The following is a 25989-nucleotide window of genomic DNA, read 5'->3' as shown; positions in this document are numbered from 1 at the left end:
CAGGAGCCTGTATGTGGAGCACAGCCCGGAAGGTGACCAAGCAAGGTAGGCCAAGCTGCTCATTTACCTCCGGAACCCTCCTGTCATGGAGATGAAGGCCCCTGGAAGAAACGCCCAGACGGCCTCTTCCACCAACTTGCTGACCGCCTCCGCTTCTGCCCTGGTCACACAGCTGACAAGGTCCTCGTAATATAGGAATCCTGCGAGGTCATTTGACAGATGAGATAGGAAATCACGTGTAAAGTAACCAGCCTCAGTGGGAAGGGATTCTTCGCCCAGATAAGCCACAGGCATCACCTACATTCTGTTTCCATAGAGACAGACTAATCCATGAAGTTCACTTGATTGTGAATTTCCTCTCATGGTAGCAACGCCTCTGATTTTTGACTGAGAGGCTTCCGATGTCCTTATTAGGAAGGAGACCTTTCCCATCCCTCAGGAATAACTGTTCCAGTCTAATTTCCTAACGAAGAACCAGCCTTTTTGAACAATAAGCTATGCCCTATTACTTTAAAAAGGTAATATAACAGATTTGGGATGGAAAAATTTAGAATTGTAAGGCTGTGGCTCGATTTAATAAACGAAAGCCAAGAATAGGAAGGGGGTATATTTGTGTCTGAAGCAAGGTAGAAAACGTGTGGTTTGGTTGTTGCTTCTTTGCCTGGCTACCAAGAACAAATGAAAGCTTAGCTAAATTTGCTATGGTGAGGGCTAAACACTTGGTTATTTCCACTGAGCAGTGTGGAGGGAGGCCGAGAGAGCAGGAGGCTTATCTCCAAGGACTGGGGTGAAGTATTAGAGGGGAGATTCGTTAGCCTGAGTGACATCTAATTATGCTTCAATTCTAGGCAGTGTCCCCAAGAGAGGGACATCCAACCTCTGCTTCACGCCAGTAGTGGGAGCTTTTATGCTGCCAGACTCAGCCCCTTTCCTAACTGTAAACTCTTCTTGGGCGATTCTTTCCTCTAATGAGCTTGAGTCTACTTTGCATCTTTATCCACCACTGACCCTCAGAAAGGACAGGGAGAAAATCTGTTGATTATTTTTTCTGATGTGAGGATCATGAGAAGGAGGCACCACGTTGACCATTTGGTGTGAGCTTCCTGATCACAAAAGCTCTCAGATTCACACTTCCCTTGTTATACCTAAGTGGAGCAGTTGCAGAAAGGCAGGACCAAAAGGTGATGTCTACACTGAAATACCTAGAAACTCTGTCCAACACCAAGCTGCTGTGCTTGTGGAACTGTTTTCTGCTATCAATAGTGACGCCTTTTCTCACTTTATTTTAGAGTCACCTTTTTATTGTAACATGGTCCTTTTTGTGAGAATGAGGAGTTTGATCTAAAAAGCAATGCTCCATTAGGTTTTAATACAGAAATTGCCACAGGGCTGATATTCAAAATACAGCTCAGTTGATGATCATAAAACTCCTGTGCTCATAGCACATGAACCAAAAATTATAATTAACAATGTGCGGCTTCAAAATGTGCAGATACCAGAAATGAATATGGAGGTACTGTGATAATTTATTGCCATCTATGAAAGCAATTTAATTGGCTTTCCTTTGTGATATGACAGGGCAGTTGATTTATTACAAGATAACCACACTGCATAATGTTAAATATGTGCTACCAGAAATCGACTCTTCAAGGCAAAGATGGAATGTGAATTGTCAAACCCCAAGGAATTGCAATCAAGGACAATTTAAAGTAAAACTGAATCAAGTTTTCTATCTGACCTATGAATCGTGTTTTTAATGTGTCCAATTAACTTATCCTTTGAAATATTCTAAGCTAGTTCCATTGACAGGTCTATTCATTGTACTCCAGGGAATGCATATAACAGTATTTTTGTTATTGTTTTTGTTTTAAGTATGAAGGGAGGGTATTCCTCCATTTCTCCATAGGTCTGATAGCTGGATTCACTGAATGGTTAAATCAATAGCTGCTTCATTCATTGATTTGGAAGAGTCTAGAAAGCAGGGGAAAAATCTGATTTACAAAGCTAGGAAATTGGAAACCTTTAGATCTTGAAAGAACTTGGTGTCATTTGATATGAATTTCATCTAAATGAAACACTACACACTATGTTGCCTCCAAGTTTCTGAGTGTTTGTTGAAAATTCTTACTATCATTCTAAACTATTTAGTTGTTACTTACATTTAATATATATGTTTAATACATTACTTACATTATTTTCTCTTTAATAGCATTTCTCCAGCTGATATAATAATCATTCTTATTAAATGTGTACTCTCTGAAGCCCAGAATATAAATAATGGATCTTTTTTTCTTAGACCCTTTTATAAAGCTTATTGGCAATCTTTAGAACTTAGCAAATTTAGGGCTGGAGAAGTAACTCAGTGGTAGGAGTACTCACTTATCACAGGAAAGGCCATGGGTTTTATCTCTAGCAACACATGTACATGTGTGCATTTACACAGACACAGAAATTAGAAGCTATCAAATTTGTAAAAGATGAGTAGGAGTTAATATCATTAATATAGCCCACCAAGACTTGTTTTCCTTCCTCTACCATTGCTTGTACTTTTATTGTTTGTTTGTTGCCATTACTTATAGGAGATAGCTGTCCCCCGCCCCCGCTGGTCTCTTCCCTTACTTTCATATCATTAGAAATTTTGATAACTTCATCATTATTTTCAGAATCTATATGCTGGGGATCCCTTTCAAATCACAAGTATATTTTTATTCCTATCGCATTTTTAAAGTAAACATTTGAAATTCACACAATTTTTGGCTCTACATTGGCAATATTTTACTTTTGAAAAATTTATGGGGATCCCCCGTAAATGGAAGTGGCCAGCCATCTGGATCCCTGGGTAGTCCCTCCAGGCTTTCAGATGGTGATAAAAACTCACCTTTCCATATTCCTTTCTCTTCTCAGGCCAAAGGGTCCTGGTTAGGTTCAGCAAGCCCATCTCTAGATTTTTACCATTTCCCTTCTATCGTCCTAGTATTTTAGTTTCAGAAACTTATTCATAGTGGTGAACTAGTCAGGCGACAACTCTAGCTCTTCTAAGTATTCCTTTTCCCACAGTCTTCCGTGTCAGCTTATTCTTCTGTCCTTCACTCTTCATTCTCATTTTGACCCAGGGAGAAATGCAGAACCAAATGTCTAGAAGAGCTCATAGAACCAGTTCAACATGTGTCCTAGTTTGACATCTGGATAAAGAAATCACAGCAGCCCCCAAGAAGAGGGTCTGCTCTGTTCCAGAAATAGGGCTCCTGACTTTGCCTACATTATCTGATTTATTTCCCAGTTAAATATCATCAATGTTTTCACCCGTTTACCAATGAAGTAACCAAGACTCAAAGGTTTTCACTAACATGCTCAAGATCATGCAGCTGGTAAGTGCTGGAGCCAAGATTTGGATTCCAGCATTAATAGATGCCCAGAAGATCACCTACATTGGGGTCAAAGTCCAATCAATTTTTATCTCTATCAGACCTGACCAACACAGAGCAACCACAATTTTTGTGTGAGACCATTACCTGCTTTCTGCATTCGTGTAAATGTCAGGCTTTTGTCTGACTTTATGTTACTAAGAGATCTGAATCCCATCCGGAACCACTTCTCAGATGTCTTCAACCCCACTCCAAAAACAGAAGTGAAGAGCTAGAAAGAGGAAAGAAAGTTATGCCATTAGTTTATAAAATAATCACTATGACAATGAAGTAGTAATTTTCAAGGTTTCAGTCAACAACAACAACAAAAAATAGTGTAAGCAAAACAATGACCCACTTTCTCTTGAATAGGATAAGTGTTATGGTTTGGGTCTAGATGTCCCCCCAAAGCCTCAGGTGGTCATAGGCTTGATCTAGGGTGTATGGAATTGACTCATGATACAATGGTAGGCTCAAGGGCACTAGGAATAAGGGTGTGAGTGCTACCCTCCCTAAGAAGTCTAAATAAGATAAAAGGGGCAAGGAGATGCTGTTAACTCCCTTGTAGCATTTGCTGCCTTGAGCATGCCATGTTATTTCTCCTGTGCAGTGCCTGTTTGCCATCCCTGCCTTAGAGCCAGCTGATTACGGACTGAAACCTCTATAAACTGTGAGCATAATAAACCCCTTCCCCTCTAACTTTGGGTGTTGGGCATTTTGTCTCAGTAACAAGAGAAAAATAATTAACATAATAAGTAAGTAGGGGATAGTAATTTTTAGAGGCATTTTTGTTTCGGGTGAGTCCTTTTGTGATATATGATTTTTAAAAAGTGAAACAGAGAGAAGAGGCAGATATAGCATTTACATAAGGCTTACATATAGCCTAACTTAACTGACAGATTGCCTGTGTTGTCAGTGTGTGAGAAGCTACCATATGTGCCTCTTTCCCTTGCTGAATGTCTCTTATGTACATTACTGCTCTGCCTATTTAACCTCAAGTTTGAGAGATGAATGATTAGGGAGGTTATATGAGTTCTCTCATCTCACACAGATGGTAAGTGGCAGAACCTAAACTTGTATCCTGGTCTTTTAGACTTTAGGCCTAGGAGCCTACTTCTACACACCTTTAGTCCTGTGTATCACTTCTGAACTGGACAGAGTGGCTGAGGTCCCTTCTACTAGCAACTCTAAGGTAGGAAAGTCAGGACGTGACAAAACCTGCTTCTGAATAAATGACGATGCAGAGAGGAGCTTTCTGGACATAGGTTTGCTTTTAAAAGAGGAGCTTTATTCTGTCCCCATGGTTTTTATGTTCCTCATGATATATGTAGCCATGAGTGACATGCTCTTGGAACTAAAATAGTTTGTATATCATCTGTTGCAGTTTAGATCTAGAATGTCCCCCAAAACTCTAGTGTGCTCAAAGGTGGGGCTTTAGAAGACAATTAGATCATGGGCATGCTGCACTTATCAGTAGATTCACCCATTAATGAATTCAGCAGCTGAGTGTGCTATAATGAGATGGGCCCTTATCAGAAGGGAGGACTCACTGAGGCCAAGATCTGGAAGTGTTTAACTACCTCCCTAGCTCCTCCTTTCTTTCTCTGTTTCCTGGATGCTGTGACATGAGCGGCTTTTCATCTACTATGTCCCTCTGCTAAGCTGTTCCAGCTTTGGAGCCAGCTAATGATGGACTGAATCTTCCAAAAACCATGAGCCAAAATAGACTCCTCCTTTAAATTGTAGGTATTAGATATTGTGTCTCAGTGATGAGAAAAGTGACTAAGACAGATTTTGGTACCAGGAGTGGAGTCACTATTGTGACTATACCTGACCAGTTGAACTGGCTTGTGAATTTGAAAATGTTTGGAGATCCTTGCTTAAGAAGCCACAGAATGCTGTAAACACAGTAAAAGGAACTTAATGAGAGAGTCTAGTTGGAGCATAGAAGAAAAGAATGCTAATGGAAATACAGCTGGTAAGGGCCAGGATTTGTAGGTTTTAGTTGGGAATTAAGTCTCCATTGGTAGTTGGTCATGAGGCCACATTGTTATGCTCTGGTGGAAACTTTGTGTACCTTTTACATGTCCTCAGACTTTGTGGGAAACTAAGATTAAAGGCAGTGGACTAATTAATCTGATGGGAAAAACATCAAGGCAGTCTCATGTTTAAGCTGTGGCATGGGTATTTTTTGCAATGAGCACTGGGAGCAAAAAGTATCAGAAAAAAGGGAAAAAAGGGAACCAACAACCGGAAAATAATATGATAAGGATAAGTCAATACATATCAGTTATAACCATAAATGTTAACGGTGTTAATTCACCAATCAAAAGAAACAGACTGGCAAAAATGGATCAAGAAGTGAGATCCAACAGAATGCTGCATACAAGAAATACATTTAGGGCTGGGGATATAGCTCAGTGGTGCTGCTGCCTGCCTCACAAGCTCAAAGTCCCAAATTTGGTCCCTAGTACAAAAAACAAACAACAAACAAACACCATATTTAGTTTAAAAAGAAATTCATAGACTGAAAGTCAAAGGGTGGAAAACAATGCTCCATGCAACAAGAACCTAGGAAAAAACAGGCATAGTGTTGTTTGTGTTTAGATGTCCTCTTGAAGCTTCATGCAGTCATAGGGCTTTTTCAGGAGCAGGTGAATCTGTGTGATGCTGGGATTAATGGCATGTGGTTCACTAAACTAGTACCCTGATTGGCCCCACCCTAATCCCCAGTAGTCTGGATAAAAGGGGCAGAAAGTCCCTGTTAGAGTTCCATTGTTGCTTTTGCTATCATACATGTGCCATGAACTGTTTCTCCTCTGCAAGCCCTGTTTTCCACACCACCCTGTCTTAGGGTCAGCTAATTATGGACTGAAAACTTTACAAACAGTGAGCCAAATAAACCTTTCCTCAAAAAAAAAAATAGAGTATTTGAAAAGTTTGGAGTTTTTTCAGAAAGGAAGAACCTACTAAGTTGAGCAAAGGAGAACATGTTTGTTAAAAAGATTAGCATTGCAAATAAACCAAGTACTTTTCATCAGGACGATAGAAAAGACAACTTCAGGGCATCTCAGGAATCTGCAATATCCCATGCATCACAGGCTCAGAAGTAGAAAAGTGTAAACCTCTCATATGAGAAGAGAGCCCCAGGGTACCCAAAATACAGAAGAGCTATCTAGGGAATTGGTTCCTTGGGACTTGATTCATAGCACTGAACTATCCAGGCACTCTGCAGACGATGCTCATGAGCACACGTGGTTGTTATTCAGGCTGATGGCACACTTTGGCATCATACACATAGTGAGTGCTGATTTTAAACGCTTGCAGAATGTAAGAATTGCCATGGATTACCCAGATTTCAAAAGAAAGCCTGAGAAGCCAGCCAGTGTGCTTCTAAGAGGGGAGCTGTGTGTGAAGCTGTAAGAATGAAGCTAAAGGTGCACTGGAGATGCTGGGAAGTTGCAGAAGACAGAAACATGAAATGTCTTAAAGAAAAGCCATAGACAATGATCAGAGCCAACCCAAGAGAGAGCCCATAAGGGCTGCAACTCAGTGTGTAGGGATAGGACCACCCAAGCCCTCGGGAGCTCACATCTCACCAGAACCTGCCTTGGGTGCTGAGCATGGAACTACAAGAGTTAGTATTTTCCCTTGGGGATTTTGGTCTTTTTTGGTTCCATTCATTTATCCGGAGACACCATAATTGGAAGTGTTTAACTTTCTTTTTTATTTTTATAGAGGCTCACAGATAAGAGTTTGCTTTGAGTCTCAGAGGAGACTTTGGATTTAGTCTTTTCAGGGATAGTGAAACTTGTTAAAAATTCAGTGACACTTAGAGATGGACTAAATGCATTTTGCATAAAGATATGCATATGAATCGTCTAAGGGACAGGCACAAAATCTGAATCTGCTCTTCAAAACTCTCATGTGCTCAGAGGCAGGGTGAAAAGTGAATGGATGGTGGGGATGCTATACTTACCAGTGAACTCACACTAATGAGTGAAGCAGCTGAGTACTGTTAGATGGTGCCTGGTCAGAAGAGAAGGGTCGTTGAGCCATGACCTTGAAGGGTGTATCGCCCTCCCTGGCTATTCTGTCATTTTTCTGTTTCCTGGCTGCCATGATGTGAGCAGCTTTTCATCCACCATGCCCCTCTGCTATGTCATTTCTGCCTTGGAGCCAGTTGACAATGCATTGAAATCTCTGAAAACTATGAGTCAAAATAGAACCCTCCTCCTTTAAGTTGTGGGTACTTTGTATTGTGTCTCAGTGACAAGAAAAGTGACTGAGACATTATTATCATATGGCGATAAGCTGGGGACACCCATAATTATTTTGGTATCTTCTTCCTAGAAACTCTGCTAAGGACATATTCGGTTTTAGTTCCTTGTGTGATGAACAAATGGGAAGTAAGTAAGTTTATATAAGGTCACAAAAGTGGGGGCCCTCATGATAGATTTCTTCTAAGAAGAGGCCCCAGTGAGCTTTCTCTCTGCCACATGAGGACACAGGAATGAGGCAATAATCTGCAAGCCAGAAAAAGATCCCTCAACAAGACCCTATCATGCTGACACAATAATCTGGGACTTTAAGTTTCCAGAGAAATAAATGAATTTATATTGTTTAAGCTACTTTGTATGAGACATTTTGTTGTGGTGGCCTGAGCTTACTGATATAACCATCCAGAATAAGTAATAAGATTCACTGAAGAAAAATTTTAATGAATACACTTAAATTACTCACTTTGAAGGATTTATAGCGTTCATTGTTTAACACAGTTTTAACTTCAGAACTTTCTCCATCTTCAATAATTTCCTACATGGACAGTTGAAAAATATTTTAAATTAGTGACATTGGAGAATTATAGCTTGAGACTGTGTCAAATTTATAGATCTAGTAGCTTGATTTCTCATGAAATGCTTGTACTTTGCCTATAGTATGTTTCCCTACCTAATTTAGAGAAAGCAAGAATTTCCGTATAACTTAAAATCCCAGATCATCACATATTCAAGGACCCTTTATAATATTCAGGGGAAAGCTTGCAGAATGATTAGTGCACAAATCTACAGAACCCCCATGTGAAAAATATTCACTGGCAAATGTACAGCCAAATATTTCTGATAACTTTCTTTTCAATGAATGGCAACTCTTTGAAATAAGAGGAATTTTCCACTGAGCAAGTCATTTTTGGATCCACTAAAGCCAGTCCATGTTAAGCTCTTATGGTGTGTATCTCAGTGACACTTCTTCTAGGTAGAATTTTCCTTGACTAATGTACCTTGGACTTGACTGTACTAATATTGCTACCAGGTCACCAATTTGTCATGCTGGGGAATCTTAAACACAGTTAAGTATATAAAGTCACTCCAGTTCTGTTCTCTTTTTGGAAGGGGGGGTAGGGGGGAGAGAGAGGGAGAGAGAGGGAGAGAGAGAGAATCAGTATTACTAAATATCACACCCACCACTCCTCTGGAGAGGACAAACTATGAGCAGAACTGAGCTTTTCACAAAGCCTTTCCCCTGCTGCAGAGTTCTAAGGACACTTGAGCCTCACCCTTTATGTAGTAAGAGTATGAGACTAGCTGGCCTCATGCAGCCCCGGCTGTGATAATGTTGGGGTATGGATTATACATATTTTGCATTATTTATCTCAAATAGATAGATCAATACTATATAGTTATAGATGTGGAGAGTGAAAGATACAGAAAAAGAGAAGTTGTGATTAACACAACAAACAGCAAAATCTGTTATTAGCTCCCTCCTCCCTCCCTACTTCAGCCTTACCTCTATGATATACTTCACCTTGTCTCCTAGGCAGGGAATGCCCTCTGTGTCCTTCATACTGATGATGGTGAATGGCAGAGATTTCAGTACAGAGGCTGCTCTCATGTATATCACATAAGACCCTTCATTCTCTCTAAACTCACAGTCTTCAGCTAGTATCTCAAAGGCATTCTGAGGAATAAAACCAGATAGGCAAAAGCTCCTGAAATAGTGGTCACTCACAAATACCTCTTGCACTCTTGTACATATTGGACAGTTTCCTTAAAGGTCAGAATTTAGGTTCCCATTTCTTTGCACCTTCCCATATAGATCAGGTGGAGTTGAGCTGAAGTGACAGGTGGCAAAAGCATTATAAGCAAACTGAGTTCTCTGCTATTAGATAGTCAGGAATGATTTAGCCAAAAACTGACCTTTGCTCACTGTGTCCCACTATTCACACTTGGCCTGACCCTTCCTTCCTTGCTGTTTTCCTCACTGATCTGTGGTTAGGGTTTTGCTGCTGTCACTAGGAGTTCTTGTCTCTCAGTAAGCTCATCCAAGATGGCCAGCGTTTAAATCAGGCTGGTTGAATGAACGGCAAAGCTCATGGGTCATAGAGCCCCAGGGCCAGGACTATTCAAAGTGGAGCGTGTTTACATCGTTAGCAGAAGAGTTGGCAGCTGCAGCTCTGGGACATCCTGCTCAGTAGCCCAAGAGCTCTAATTTCCTGATCTTCCTCATAGATGTGGGTCTGAAAGTCTGGAAGTGAGGAGCTTTGTGTCCGATACATTACTGCATGTTTTATCCAGATCACTTTTGACCACTAGGCTAGAAGACAAGCAGCTGTAGATCTGTTAGGCTCATCTGAAAAACTTCAGATCTTTAGAGATGATAAAATTCCTTATTGTTCAAATAAGAACTGAGGCTCCCAGGCTAGCTAACATCAGGCTAAAATCTACATTATTAGACTCTTTTACGTTTTGGCTTCCCAGCAAAGGCTGGTGATACATTGTTGGTATTCCCATGTAATTTGCTCCTTGCTATGTTTTGGAGTAATTATAATATTTACTTTTTCAGAATATTTGCCTTTGATAAGTACTGTGTTCATTTATAAGAAATTTGAGTAAACCAGCACCCTACAGAATACAATTCAAATGTATTTTGTCCATTTCCATTAAGAAAGGAACCCGCTCTTGTCAGAAAGGAGAAACCTTTCCCAGATTTCCAGAAAAATTGTAATTTAGCTAGTAGATCCATAGACAGAACCTGATAGCCCTTCATTTGCTCTGGGTGTTGAAGTAAAGCACTACTACCGTGAAAATGTAGTTACAGTTGTTTAAAGTGGTTCTCCTCTGACACGCATACTCAGGGATCTTTTGTACAGCAAGTGATGGAGTCTTCTGGGGGCCTGGGTTGGGGCTAGCTGGAGAGTCTCTTCTCACCTGGACAAAAGCATAAGCATCTATTTTAAACAATAATAGTAATAGCAGTAGGTATATATAGAGAAAAATAATTGGAGGCCGTTCAATGGTACTTGTCTCTGGAAGAAGGAAAAGAATGATCAGGGACTTAAATTTCATGTTATATGCATTTATAATATTTGTATTTGCTATCATTAACATGCATTATTTGTGAAATCAGAAAAAAATGACAAAGCACCAACAATAAGTGACCATTTTTATTTTCTCTGAATTTGTGATGATCCAAGTTCTCTTCCCAAAGATTCTAGCCCTAATGGTCAAGGATTTGGAACTGAGAGCATAATTTTTTTCTTTCTTTTTCCTGAATGACCATACTACATAGTACACAAGAACTCTCTATTTTTCCGGGTGCCAGAACATCAAAGCTTAAATATTTTGAAATGTTTGTGTATAAATATAGTCATAAAGTAGCTTCCATCTACTCACTGCCTATAATATATCAGGCCTGGTAAATGCTTTATAAGTACGTAATTTTAATCTTCATTTGTCATATGAATTGGGCATTATTATTGTATGATAGAGTAGGAAGCTGAAATTCAGCAAAAGCTAAGTGACTTGCCCAAGATCACACAGGAAATAAACAGAGAAGTTGAGGTTGTGCCCAGGTTTATTGAGTCCAGAACCCATATTCTTAACCATCAAGCAAAGGGCCAGAATACTCACAACAAGCTGGTGCCTTCCTGTCATCTCCACTGGTTTTCCTGCTCCCATGCACTCTATCAGCCAGGAGATGTCCAGGAGTTCTGGCTGGGACCTAGCTTGGATGTTCTGTACCTGCAGCCACTCCAGAACTTCATTACCCGAGTTGTTCTCTGCCACTATGTGGGTGACCGAATCACTGCAAAATGCAATGCAAAGTTATCAGCTAAGGGGCTTTCAAAATCAGAAGCTGTCCCCGCCCGCCGGGTGTGAGCACATTCCATCTAATGGAGAAAACACGCACTACAACTGCCCGTAGGCCTGGAGGATTGAGGCTTCCGTGTAAGGGAGTCCTCCATATTTCAGTTAGTGAAGCAACAGTGATCTGCATTACAAGTCAGATGCAAGAAGAATTAAGACAACTTTAGCAATTTTTATTAGACACTTATTATTGTGGTGCCAATGGAAAACCAAGATTCAGAGAAGATGGAGGATGAAATTGTTCTTAAAATAGAACCTATCACTACAAATATAGTTTTGGTGCACTATTTCTTTTTTTATTTTTGGAACATTTCAATCCAGTGGCCTTCAAAGTTGTTTGACTGTGACCCACAGTTAGAAATACACTTTATATCATAAGCAAAAGTTCAAATAGAAATAGATATAGATATACAGAGGTGAGCACAAATATCTTAGACCACCACTTGAGATGCTGTAACAAATGAAGGGGAAATTTATAAACAACAGAAAAGTAGTCCTCATAATGCTAGAGGTCAGGAAGTCCACGATCAAGATGCTGGCGGATTCAGAGTCTGGTGAGGATCCATGCTTCATGTATGGGCCCCACTAAGTGTCCTCAGTTGGTGGAAGGGGAGGGTAGTTCTCTGGAGCTTCTTCTATAAGGACATTAATCTCACTCACCTAAGCACTTTCCAAAGGTCTCACCTAATACCATTAACTCAAGAATTTTTCATGAAATGAATTTGAATGGAACATAACCATTCAGACCCTGATAACATCTCGCTATTAACCTATTAATAGGTTGGGAAGTTTTGCTTTATGTATTTTGAAGCACACTCCTGTGATGTAAGTCAGGAAGGGGTCTTTTCTGTAGCAACCACTGGACACTTACTATGGTCAAGCGCTGCCCAAGTACTTTACATGTATCATCTCATCTAATATTTACACTTTTCACACCTCAAAATTGGGAACACTGAAGAACAGAAAATGTAAATAATATCACAAGGGCACGCAACTGGTAAATTATACTTTTTTTTAAGGTCTCAGCTAGATCAGTTAAATTATGTCTACTTTTCAACAAATCTTTATAGTTAGCATCGTATCATTGGACCTAATGATTTTTAAGACCCTTTTAGTTCAAATAGTCTATAATTTTGGGAAGTGTTAAGACCAAACTAGACATCTAAGAGAAAAGTAAAATTATTTTCTCTTCCTATTCCTAGTTCTCTTCCTTGACTCTTTTTCTTTCTTTTTTGCCTCCCTCTCTCTCTCTCTCTTTGACTCTTCAGCCTATTGTTGTTCACTATTCTATGTACAACCCCAGGTTCTTGTGCTGGTGGCAGTGGGAGGGAGTAGTGTACCAAAGAAGAAAAGGAAAATTTCTGGATATTAAATGAAACAGAGGGTTACCAATATAAATTATGAGAAGATATGAGACCTGGACAAGATTTGCAAATGATGTTCAGAAAAGGGGAGGCTGTTGTGAGCTGGGGGAGGCAGATGGCTTTCTAGAAGAGCTAGAATTTATGTTTGGTTTTGACAGATGGGAAGGAAAAAGGTGCCTAGAAGGCAGAACTTTGGGTTCTTTTGGAAGTAAAGGTTCAGAAGCCATAATGACAAGGAAGGAAATGGACTGAAATGGTGTAGAGTAGGGGAAATCATATTGTGTCATATGTGTAAATACCGAATAGTTTCTCTGGTGTGAAAAACTAAGTGTAAATAAGATCCACATTGTATAACTGACAACTTGAAATAGGAAGAAAAGGGCTAAAAGTGTAGGTGAAGTAGGAAGGGTAAGGGAAAGGAAATAGGAAAAAGAAAAATATGAGAAAAGGAAAAAATGGAAATAAAGTCTTTGTAAATAGGGGAGGGTGGAGCGGGTGAAGAGAGGGCAGGGATATGGGGAAAAATGAGAACCAAGACCTGTCGTGTAAAGGTACAAGATCCCAGTGATGAATGTAACTGTACTGTATACTTAAAAAGTACCAATGCACTCAATGAAAATAAAATAACACTTTATGAAGACAACAAACGAATTAATAAGCATATATAAGAATTGTAAGTCTATCTATATTTCTGTCCTTTAAAGGGAAACATTTTATTATATTTTGTGATATTTGTTACTATACATTATAATATTGTTGTATCAAGTATTAATATTTATTATTCTTATTATAAATAAGGTTTGTCTAAACTCAGAAGGAGAAGGTACTGAGGAGGAGTCCTGTCCAGGCCCCTCACTCTCCTCTCTCTCACCAGCACCCACACTGCTTCTCCTCCTGGGTTTTCCAGGGATAGTGTGGACTTGTCCACATCACACTAGTGGTCACTTTAGGGAAAATTTGTAGGTGATATCATATGAAAGCAGACTTTCATCTAAATTTCCAGTTCTTCTCATTAAGCAAAACAAAACAAAACATGAGTAATAATGAGCACATATGAAAACAAAAAAATCAAACAAGCCAGATCTCTTAAGCCAGAGCTACTCAAAGTGCAGTATTGCCGGCCACTGGTTCTCAACTAGGTAAGAGCAGAATTTAGAAATTTTGACTGTAATGTGACTTTGCATTTTATTGATCTTCTTTTTTAAAGCATTGGCTTGAAACAAATTTTTTGTAAACTAGTCCTTCATTACAAATCATTTAGGAAATACAAATTTAGAAGGTAATTTCTACAAGGGCCCTGTCTATATTTCCCATCTTCTGTCTTAACTGATTTTGACCAGTTCTCTCTGCATGGCTGTGAGGGTCTGGTCCCCAGTGAGCTCCCTGGATTGGCGCTGTTATTGGTCTCTGGCAGACAAGTCTGATTGCGTGCTTGTTTACTTTTAGTCCCAAGTTGGCACTGAGAAGTATTACCAGGAGACTCACTCCCTCTAGTGCGATAACTTCTGCTGTGTTGTGTTATGGCATCTGTTTGCTGGCACATAGATTGTTCTCTGCTCTGAGCACTCTAATATTACAAATAGTAATAATATTGAAGTAATGCTCTATGTCAGATGTTACGGCAGGCATATCTCATGCATCTTAATTATCAGTAACACCATGAGTGCTCACATCCACAGCACATGAACTAAAATAATCAATCACAGAATGAGATGGGCATTATCATCCCCTCTGGTACTCAGTTCTCTGTAGGTGCATGAGATAATTGTAGGGGATGGCACAACTGAACATTCAAAAAGCCAGAGTTTATCTGGATTTATAAATTATACAGATCACGGTTCTGTGGATATTGCTTCTAAGACAAAGCTAATTTTTTTCTAATGATTTAGTTTAGGGACAGTTAGGAGAAACGCAGCAAGAGAAAGGAAAAAAGAGAGGTTGGAAAACAGGTACCAAAATATCATTAAACAGGAGAAATCTGTTCTAGTATTTACCTCTAGAATCACTCGAGACAGGGTGGGCATAGTAGGGCCCACAAAAGGGTGAGTATATTTCATTATAATTTATCGTGCATGAAGAACTAGAAGAGAGAGTCTCCAAGGTTACACACACAAAGAAATGACAAATGTATAAGGAGATGAAATGCTAATTTCTCTCTGTAAATGAGAAAGTAAAATGGCTCTTTAAAAACTAGGATTTTTAAAAAGGATAAACTGTTTCTCCAAGTTTCCTCTGACGACAGTGTAGACCATCACCTCTAAAGGCCTGAGGCCAAGGAGAACTTCAGATTTCCAGCCCTCTGGACTAAAGCTTGCCTAATCGCATTTCCTGGATTTGCTTTACACCTTCTATAAATTGCAGAACTTCTGTGTTTTGGAGGGTAGGGGGCAGACTAGCTTCCCTCCCAGATTTGGTCAAAATGTAAATAAATCGTTTCTTTACTTTTATGAGTTTTTCTTCTTTTTTGTACCAGGGGTCAAACTGTGGACCTTGTGCTTGCAAAGCTGGCAGGAGAACCACTGAGCTAAATCCCTGCCCCTTATGAGTTGTTTTTTTTTTTTTTTTTTTTCCGGGTGTTGGGAAGGGGTGTCTCTTTGTAGTTGAGGAACTCACTATGTAGCCCAGGCTGGTCTTGAACTCACAGCAATCCTCCTGCCTCAGCCTCCTGAGGGCTGGGATTACAGGTGTGTGCCACCACGCCCAGCTCTTATGAGTTATTTTTTAAAAGACACCACACAGCTGGTTTTTAATGACCTTAAACTTGTGAGTTTTTATGGGACTGAAACAATTTTTAAATAACTCTTTTATGGTTATGAAATATTCAAAAAAAATTGAAAAGACAAAAAAAATCTTCAATACCAATCTTTTTAACATTATGGAGTTTTTTTGTACTTGGTTGGGGGTGGAAAATGAACCCAGGATTCCAATACAATGTGATCTGAATCCAGGCTTGGCCAAACCCCGCCAGTAACAATTTGATTATTACACATTTATGGGGTATAGTATAATAAGTGTATTGAATTATTGCACTATGCCTATAAATATGTGTGATTATCATGTGTCAATGAAGAAACACATTATTAATATAATTTTACATGAAAAATAAAAGATATTGCAAGAATTGTACATGTATCCCTCAGATGTTTCAAAGCTTGGATTAGAGAATTAACTTATAAATCTTAGTTCTGAATTTTTTCTCAGATACCAGTTTCTTAGCTCTTCCAGCCTTTCTTCCCCTACCTGGTCCTACCCATCCCTCTGAACTAAGTGGGATTCTCCATGAAGAGAGAGGCAGTGATCTTTCTCTGCCCCAGTCACGCACTCCACCCTGCCTGCCAGTCTGACTCAGCCCTCTTGTTTGTTTTCATTGTCCTTATAACTGCTTTGTTTCATGGACTCTTCTCCTCTGATGTTGGACTTATTTTGCAAATAATGACTTTAGTCATTTATAGTTAACTTTATCTGTTAACTATGTTTATGGTTTTAAAATCTTCCTGCCAGTTTCCCTTAGGGACTGGTATGTTTTAGAATTCTTGAAACAGAAAATAGCTAAAGCAGTTTTATTCCGTATTCTCATAAGTATCGCTAAGACAAGTTTCTATTTCCAGACCCATTCTCTATACCCTAGAAGATAGTGCCTTGGTTTGGGGCAGGGGTTATCTTAAATAGGATTACGAACTTTGTTATTAAAGTTCATAAATTTTGGAATAGAAAGTAATTTGGACTGCAGAAAGTTTACATTCCTTGTTTTAAAAAAATAAAGTTTTAATTAGGTTTCCAATGAAAAAAGTAATACTCATGCATTGTAGGAAAAATATTTTTAATTACAAAAATTATTCTTGGTAAGCACAGGTTCCTTGGACTAATTTCATATTCACCAGATCATTTTCTGAGCAAGTATTTCTTCTTCCTTTTCTTTTTCTTTTTTTCTTTTTTTTTTTTTTTAGTAAGCAAATATTTCTTGAAGCCTACTATGTGTAAGAAAATTGTCTCAGTTATGCAGATGGGGTCTACCTGGCAAACTCATGGAGTTTGGAGCGGTAACTGGATGAAATGATCAGGAAGCTGACTCTAGGCAGTGAGTCTTACAGCACTGCGGGGAACAAGTCCTTTGTTCTAGGGGAGTTTAGGGGCTTTCGGTTCGGGAAGCAAATAGATATAGGAGAAGACATGCAAGATGAGGGGAAGATTGAAAAAATACATAAAGAAAAGTCAACAAAGTTGCATTTGTATGTTGGACTGGGAAGGGCATGGAGATAAACCATTTCAATATCTGTATTTTCTACAGAGGTAACCGGTTTCTTCCATCTGATATTCTGTTTATTTTGCAAACATTCACTTTGAATATTTTGGTTTTAAACACCACAATTTGAAGTGATAAAACATTGTCAAATATAAACAAAGCCAGAGACTATTTATATCAGTAAGGACAGATTGTGTATTGCAATAGACAAGAGAGTCCAGTGTAAAATGTTCTCAACTTTGTGGGAAGGAAAGGCAGAAAGCATTTCATAGGCTGAAGTGTCCTGGGAAAGACATGAGGAGTAACAGGAGTTTGTCTATATGGGAAGCCATATGGATCTTTTTAATCTGAGTGTATCTAGATGATACTATTTTCCTGCAAAGACCTCCATAATTCATCTAAAGGTACCATTGGAAGAGTACTGTTGTCTTCAGTGGAAGCAAGAAGAAACATCATCAACAAAGATTTCTATTAGTACCCACAATATTTATTATGTTCTGAAAATGCAAAAATAGTAGAAGATATGAGTCAGCAATCAAGGAATTTTTTTAGTTGGCTCTCACCTGGAGGAGAAGCAAACTTCTGTTTTGTGAATTAGAGCAAGGTGCCCACTGAAGTTAGACCCTTACCCTCCCACAGAGCCTGGAAGTGAGAGTCATCTCCTTGAGTGTTTCTATTTTAAAGAGATGGAAAGTAGTTCTGAGGGTAACAGTTTACTAGTGAGAAGACTCACATCTCAAAGGGGCAGAGAAAGAATTTATAATTGCAATTTTCAAAGCCTGAGAGGGGCTTCAGGGCATATTTTTCCTTTGTTGAGATTTGTCTAGAACAAACAATAAATTCTTTGGGTGTTGGGTATTTTGTCTCTGCAACGAGAAAAGTAACTAAGACATCCCAAAATGAAAGATTCAATCAAAATACAGGCAACTGGAACGAACAGACACCTCTCAAAAGAGGAAGTACAAATGGCCAATAAACACATGAAAAAATGTTTGACATCACTGGACACTACAGAAATGCAAATTACAATAACACAGAGATTTCATCTGATCTGAGAAAGAACGGTTAGCATCAAGAAATCAGGTGAGAGTGGATGCTGGTGAAGCTGTGGGGAAGAAGGAACCCTTCTATATCGTTGACAGAAATGTAAACTAACACAACCACTGTGGAAACCAGTAGGGAGATTCATCAAACAACTAAAACTAAAAATTCTATTAGATCCAGATATTTGCCATCTAGTTATCATTACCGAAAGACTTAATATGCACGTACCACAACACAGTGCATACCCATGTCTGTAGTAGCACAGTTCATAATAGTTAAATCTTGGAAGCAGCCTGTATATCCATTAACTGGTGAATGGATAAAGAAAATGTGGTGTTTACATGCAATGGAATACTACCCTGCTCTAAAGAAAACGACTTGAGTCATTAGTGGGGAAACGGATGTGCTTTGAGGTCATAATGGTAAGTGAAATAAATCAGACACCCAGCTTAAATATCACATGACTTCTCTTATATGAGCAACGCAAAATGTAAATAAAAAGCAGAATAAAATTTAGATAACAGGAAGTAGGGAGACAGAATGAGAAGAAGATGGAAAGATTGAGGTGGGGAGGGAGGGGAAGGAACAGGGATGGAAACAGATGTGAGGTGTGTTATTTACACATGCCAACTTCACACAAGGAATTACTCATCATGTCATGTAAACATATACTAATAATAAATAAAAACTGAAAGAAAGAACAATTTTCCTATAATGCATAAAATGGCATCTTTTTTTTTTTTTTATTTGAAGTAGGTTCTCACTATGTAGTTCAGACTGACCTGGAACTCACTATGGAGCCCAGGCTGATCTCGAACTCACAGCGATCCTCCTGCCTCAGCCTCCCAAATGCTGGGATTACAGGAGTGCACCACCATGCCCGGCATGTCTTTTTCAATATAACTTAAATATTAATGAAGCCTCATTAAGTATGGTACATATATGCCAGAGAGAATAAACCAGGCTGATCGAACTCACAGCGATCCTCCTGCCTCAGCCTCCCAAATGCTGGGATTACAGGAGTGCACCACCATGCCCGGCATGTCTTTTTCAATATAACTTAAATATTAATGAAGCCTCATTAAGTATGGTACATATATGCCAGAGAGAATAAAATAGCTCCAGTCTGTCCAATGAATTGAGATACTATTTTTACTGTGTGTGCTCCTAGGAGCCTCATTAGCACAATCTCATAATATGTGTGGTCAGGCTCAGGTAAAGCAGCCGTCAGTTTTTTTACTCAAATTAAATCCTCCCATGAGTATGCTAGGAAGGGTGCAATCTGCTGCTTGTTTTAGAACATATCAATCTCTTTTTTTATAGCTGAGATATAAAATTTATACACTGAGCTATAGCCTTCACTGTTGAGCAGTGTCCTTTCTTTTAAACAGCAGATACTTTATTTTTATTGTTTAAAATATATGCTTATTGTAATTAAAATAGGAAAACACAGAAAATAGGAACAGACATAATCTTACCCTACTACTCCTAACTCACTTCAAAAAACTATTTGCAATATTACGATGGGCTGGTTTCCTTCCTGTCTTTGTTCTATTTGCTTCTATCATTTGGCCTGGTTTATATTGTGGAGAGAATACACATTTGTAACAATTTTGCTGTTTGGATCAATGAATTCAGGTAATCAACAATAAAATAGTCACACTTTACATTTGTATTACTGTTTAAAATTATCAAAGTGCATTGATTTCTATCATTTCATTTGGCCACTATGTCAGATAGTCCTTTTATCAGAAAACTAAGTCAAATACGAAAGAGGGAACTCTGCCCCAAATCCCACAACTGAGAATGGTCAGAACCAGGATTTGAAGTCTCTAGATTCCTTATGCACAGATTTCTAGGTTTCTTTACTCCAGATTTCCATCTACAATAATTTTTATTGTCCTTTCCAATTTAAGTGTGTCTATCTATGTATGGCTATTCTGTTTGAGACTTTAGACTTGTGCTTCCTGTGGTTTTGCTTTGCTCCAGAGAGCACATGTGTGTTTAATGTATCTTCTGAGCTGCCAGCCTGTCACATGCATAGCAACAGTTTGCTCCCCAGGCCCCGTTTCCTCTGTAGCCCGAGAAGCTGGGCTTGGTACCTGGCAGCAGGCTTCTGGGGCACAGAGCTGTCTCTTTGGCTCCCTGTGAACAGAAGAAACTTGCCTCCCATACTCACTAAGTGCCTGCCCTAGCTACCTTGTATGGATTCATTGCTGCATCTGTGACTAAGCTAGTGGGGCTTGCTGGAAGTGTGGACGTCCAACAAAAAGATTTCCCTGTAAGTGGTGAACTGGCTGGCTGGCTCTCACCTTCCTGCCCTTGCTGCTTTTTAAAAAAACCATGAATAACTGTTCAATATTTGCTAAGACTTTTAATTTCTATTTTTAAATTTCTGGCTTTTGGCCTTTTTACCTATATACTCTTTCCCTTTCCGGACTCTAACACTCTATGTAAGTCTAAGTGAGACAGGCTTAACAATTAGAAGAAATGTAAGATTTTGTAGAAAGGATGTTAGGAATGAGACTGAAGGTGGCTCCAGGCGCTTAACAAGGGGGAAAAAAGGACAGAAAAGGGAAAAAGGAGACCATACAAAGGAACATAAGATGAGACATCATGAGATATTCAAGAGTTCCTGAATGGAACATTAAGCAAAAGAAAAAACAAGTCAATGTCATATGAATGATAGTGCTGTAAGATTTAACATACGTGATTATTCTAAAATTTCTCCCCAAAACTTTGAAACTGACATTTAATCAGCAAAAATTCGACCATTTTATGTTTTAAATATCAAAGAAAAATAATGTGTTCTCATATAGAATTCTTGTCATTTTTCCTGGAAAAAAGCCTAGTCAATCTAGTCTTTGCACATTTCCAGTGAGGAAATTGCATGGCTCTGACTCTGTCTCCATTGCATGGCCCCATCCATTCTGTCTGGAACCATTAATTATATAAAGGTACTGATACCACTTGTTTCTGGATTTATTTTTTATCTATCCTGAGACCAGTGAAGAGCTTATATAACTGACAGGAAAATCCATAAAGATAACCGCTATGTAAGATGAGCAGATTAGTGAGTAATCCAGTCTCGGTGACCCAAATGATTGCTTCAACTAAGCAAGGACCTCCTTGCGTGGGCTCTGATCACATCACTCGTGTGGTGTCTGCTATCCCTGGAAAAACTGTCACTGAATTCTTAAGCAGCACCCACCTCTGAGCCTCACTTGGACTGCTCTCCAGAAAAGCATAATCAAGGCACATCCTGGTGCCCGTGGTGAGGCAGCTAGTCACTCACCCAGTTCATGAGACACTGGGCACCTCAGAAAGCCAGAGGTTCAGGTATGAGTCAAGCAACAAACCTATCCTTTTGCCCAAAGTAGCTAACATCTTTTGATTGAGTTCAGTGGTATTTTGTTCAGTTTGGTCAAGAATGAAATTGAGTGGTTCAGTATGAAATTTTCCAACTAGTTTTCTGTTTAGCACCTTCAGATAGCTCACTTCATAATACTGAAAGGCAAAAACAGTTTATCTTCTGGTGCCAGTCAGTTTTAATAAAATTACTTTTGTGTCCACTCATCTTGTTTCCCTGAACTAATCGAGTCAAATTTACTCTTTGATTTCAGATCTCTGCTCCCAGTGGGAACATCACCTCTTCCACACAGGTTACATGGGTGCCAGAGGCTGTTCACAAAGCCCCTACTTGCTTGCAGAGTGAAATGGTGCTATCCTACCTGAGCTCGTTTTCAACCCTGAAACCTTTCCTGCGGGCCAGCTCCATGAGGAAGGCTCTGCGAGTGGTTCCCATTTTCTTCTCCAAAATGAAGAGGACCAAATCTCCAAATCGAATGTCATGAGGCCCCGAGGCCATCAAGGTGCCCGTCTGCCTGGGTCTCTTCTTTCGAGGGCCGGAGTGGACTGTCTGCAGTGGGTCCATGGGAAGAGATTGCTCTGGCTCTGGCTATGCCATCAAGTGCTGTCTGCAGGAGTGAGGGGGAACCTGCTACCCTCCTGCATAAGGACTCTGATGTCATCTTACTGGCAGACTCTGAAGCTAGGGCAAAGCTTCAGGGGCACTGCCCCAGTTACAGCTTCCTGCTGAAGGAATCTGTCTCTGTTCAGTTCCTCCATCCAATATGGAGCTCTTCATGAAAATAGTAAACTAACTTTTGTTTTCACACGCATAATCTTATCGTCTCCTCAGAAAAACCTTAAGAGGAAGGTATGGAAACATTGTTTGCATTTTACTTATAATTCCAAAATGTGTTGAGGCCCTTCTGTTGTCTTTATTTATTGATCCTTTTTGAATGTCTAGCTCACTTGCATTCTCTTCTTCTCAAAATAATCGTGTCTGTCACTTGCATGGGTATTGCATGTTGCCTGTGATTGCTTTGGTTTTACATAAATGGAGTTACTACATTTCTCATTCTACTAGTCACTTTTTTTTTTCCACTCTGAACTATACTTTTCAGATTGGTGTTTTACTCTGCTGCTTCAATTGATCCGTAGTGATGGGCATTGTTCCTTGTGTAGATGCATTTTATAAATAAGAAAAAAATCAAGACTCAGGCCATTACTTAAAATCACAGAATAAAGAGCTAAACAAGACCTTGAATTCAATTCTTCTGACTCCAAATGCAATATATGTATATTTTTTTTTCAGTGAGCTAAGGTTTTCCAGAGAGTAGTTTGTTATATAACTCTAAAATAAATCTTTTTGAACTGGATGTAAATGATCTTATACTATCATAAAGGGATATTTTCTTAACTTTCTATGCAAAAGGAAATTTGTGACATTCATCGGCATACTTTATAGATCTCATTTATTTTCTTTCTTTTTCTCTTTCTTCCTTTTTTTCCTAGCTAAAGTTTCACTGTATACTTTAGGCTGGTCTTGGACTCACTGTGTAGCCCAGGCTGCCTTGAACTCATGATGATTCCCCAACCTCAGCTCCCCCAGTGCTGGGATTACAGGCATGAGCACCCAACTAGATCTCATCTCTTATACACCTATGTGGCCAAGGTAGGTGCCCACAAGCTTCTATTGATCGAATCCTCCGGATACCAATGTAGGGTTGGGACCACCATGCTCATTCATTTAAACAACTTCATCAAGGTTGCAGGGCTACTACATGGTCACAACTAAGACATGATTCAGCCAAGATTTGAATTAAACTTTGACTGACTTTAAAGATCTGTGCTCTTAACCACCAAGGAGTCTTCCTCTATGTATCCCTTTGCCAATAACAAATATGAGCTATGCCCACTCACTTTCACATATTATTTGGGACTTTTACTGTCTATGACAGCACGTGATCATCTCACCATAACACTAAGGGAAACTTCAATCACCTGTAAAGCACATTTCATTGCCCAGGAAAGCAAAATCAGAAGTTTTCAAGTGGAGGTAATAGAATAATAAATAAGAACATTTTAGTAATTACAGCTGTCAAAAGTATGGTGAGTTGTTTTGTCCAAGTTTTCAAGTAGATGCTGGGCAATAATTTGTTAAAATGTTACTGAAGGGGCTCAAAGATCTGGAATGGAATTTAATGCAGTTCTGTGATCCCAGGAATTTGCTTGCCGAGATCAACAGTTGGTGATGAGAATGAAGGCCTTTTTTCTTTTCTTTTCTTTTTTTTCCCCCTTGAAACAGGGTCTTGCTATTTAGCTCAGACTGGCCTTGAACTCATTATGTAGTCCAGACTGGCCTTGAACTCATGGCAATCCTCCTGCCTCAGCCTCCTGAGGGCTGGGATTACAGGCAGGCATCACCACCCCTGGCTCTTTTGGCCCTTATTGTTAGATGTTTGGTTGTTGAAGTACTGAAAGCTTCAGTAGCTACTGAGTAACTTCTTAAGTACCAAGTGGTCACACAGTACACAAGAGGCGAATGTCTAGCTAGAGTGCAGGATTGTTGAGTTCATATGTGGAATCTAGCCACTGAATGGTAAAGGTGGTCCACCTAAATAGCAAAGGCGACAGGCTAGCATGTATATAAGACTTTGGGCTTTTAAGTCAGACTGGCCACAAAAATTCCATCTTCACTACTTTAAAATGTAACCTTAAGCAGTTTGCATAACCTCTTTAGGCTTCAAATTTTTCTATCTGTAAAAGGACTGAGATATTCTCCCTAACCTGCTGGGCAGAATGCTTGATACAGAGGAGGCACTTTTTATAAATATCACTCAGAAATAATTTGTGCCTTAAATTTAAAGCCATTTCAGTTCATTCTGATCATATATATAGGTATATATATGTATATGTTTTATAAAACTATTGTCATCAAAATACCATATTAACTAATGTCATATTTAATTTGTTTTGGATCACTTGTATTCAATGATCACAACCAAAAACTTAAAATGTTATGATTCCTCTTTGGTTGTTAGGCTGTCATGTCTCAACCACACATCTACTTTTCTCTAATGGGTTCCATTAAGTTGAGTCTACGACTACACAAATCTTATTTTGCATTTGTCAGCTGACATCATGTTAAACTCTGCCAGTAGGGATCATAGAGGAAGACTGCAAGACAGAAACAAAGGAGGCCTTGGCCCTTTTTTGCTTGTTGTTGCTGCTGTCAGGGTCTTCGCTCTGGCAGCAGAAGTTGTTCCAATCTATTTTTTTCCCCCCACAACCAGAGTCAGCTTCGTTATTCCCTTAACAACCAAGCAACAACTTCCTTTCAAAGATCTGAGCCTTAGCAGTGACCCTTAGGGATTTTCCTATGAAATATGACACCAGCAGCAACAAGCAGCCCTTGCTTCTCTGAGATTTGTGTTTCAGCTTCACAGGGGTCCTCAACAATGACAATTCCATCTCTTTGCTGCCCAGCCCTAGGGAGGAGACGCGCCTCCTGAAATTATTCTCTCTGAATTATCTCAGTGTCAACTCTGCATTTTTCAGCCCTTGGTGCCTATTAAGCTAATCCCTATATTATGTTTTTTTCTACTGATAGCCATAGAATGCTTACTAGTTTCCTAGCTGGACCCTGACTGATAAAATGTTTAATGATAATGAAGGTGTAGACAATGGGCACTGACCTGAACCCTTGGAGATACACTCTTTCTAAAGAGAAATTTGACCGCAGTGTGTAAAAAATCCTTCAGATATTGAAATCACTCAACCTAACATCTCTATTTTTTAGGAGAAAAAAACCACATATGTACCAGTGTGTTCACGGGATTATCTGTGTAAGAAAGAGTTAGCACCAACATGAGCATTTAGTAATGGGGTCGATAAAGAATGACAAAATACTATGCAGATAAATAACATGGGTGAATGCTCATAATCTAAAAGTTGTAAAGTCAGTTTACTAAATAGTGAGTGGTAAGATCAGTTTGATACAGAAGATTAAAAAATATATGGCAACCCTAACATTATAATAGTAGATTTTTGTTTTGTTTTGTTTTTGGTACTGGGGATCAAATTTGGGACCTTGTGCTTGTGAGGCAGGTGGCAGAACCGCTGAGCTAGATCCCCAGCCATATAATAGTAGATTTTGCAGGTTGTTTGGTTCAGGTCTGATTTCTATTTTTATCCTTTTCTGTATTTTAACTTTTTTTTTTTTTTTACAATAAGCACAAGCAAGAATTATGTTTGTAATGAAATGTGATTCTTGCTTTAAAAAGATTATCTTGATGGAACTTTGCTGTTGTCTGGATATTATTCTTTTCTTTGTTTTTCTTTTTAATGGAATGTGCTGAATGTCTATAATTTTGTTCAGATGACTGCAGAACCTGGAAAAGCAGTTGCTGCTATCTATGCATAACATACTATTATTAGTCTTT

The 25989-nt window shown here is 39.1% G+C and overlaps 1 protein-coding gene across 1 annotated transcript in view; it reads right to left on the bottom strand.

Annotated features, from left to right (window-relative positions):
* The window catches only part of Dntt (DNA nucleotidylexotransferase), a 36937-nt gene extending 14776 nt beyond the window's left edge, over nucleotides 1-22161 (bottom strand). Inside the window, exons 1-7 of the mRNA XM_010618126.2 lie at nucleotides 21931-22161; nucleotides 11312-11486; nucleotides 10481-10609; nucleotides 9189-9359; nucleotides 8148-8219; nucleotides 3513-3636; nucleotides 68-200 (exon numbers count right to left, since the gene is read on the bottom strand). Coding sequence (XP_010616428.1) covers nucleotides 68-200; nucleotides 3513-3636; nucleotides 8148-8219; nucleotides 9189-9359; nucleotides 10481-10609; nucleotides 11312-11486; nucleotides 21931-22133 — 1007 coding nt within the window. The 5' untranslated portion in view covers nucleotides 22134-22161. The remainder of the gene's footprint in view (nucleotides 1-67; nucleotides 201-3512; nucleotides 3637-8147; nucleotides 8220-9188; nucleotides 9360-10480; nucleotides 10610-11311; nucleotides 11487-21930) is intronic.
* Nucleotides 22162-25989: the final 3828 nt, after the last annotated feature.

This window comes from Fukomys damarensis, unplaced genomic scaffold, assembly GCF_012274545.1.
Source record: "Fukomys damarensis isolate Sample0158 unplaced genomic scaffold, DMR_v1.0_HiC HiC_scaffold_8, whole genome shotgun sequence".
NCBI classification, from domain to species: domain Eukaryota; kingdom Metazoa; phylum Chordata; class Mammalia; order Rodentia; family Bathyergidae; genus Fukomys; species Fukomys damarensis.
The sequence above is the reverse complement of the archived record's forward strand: the minus strand, read 5'-3'. Positions and strand labels throughout refer to the sequence as shown.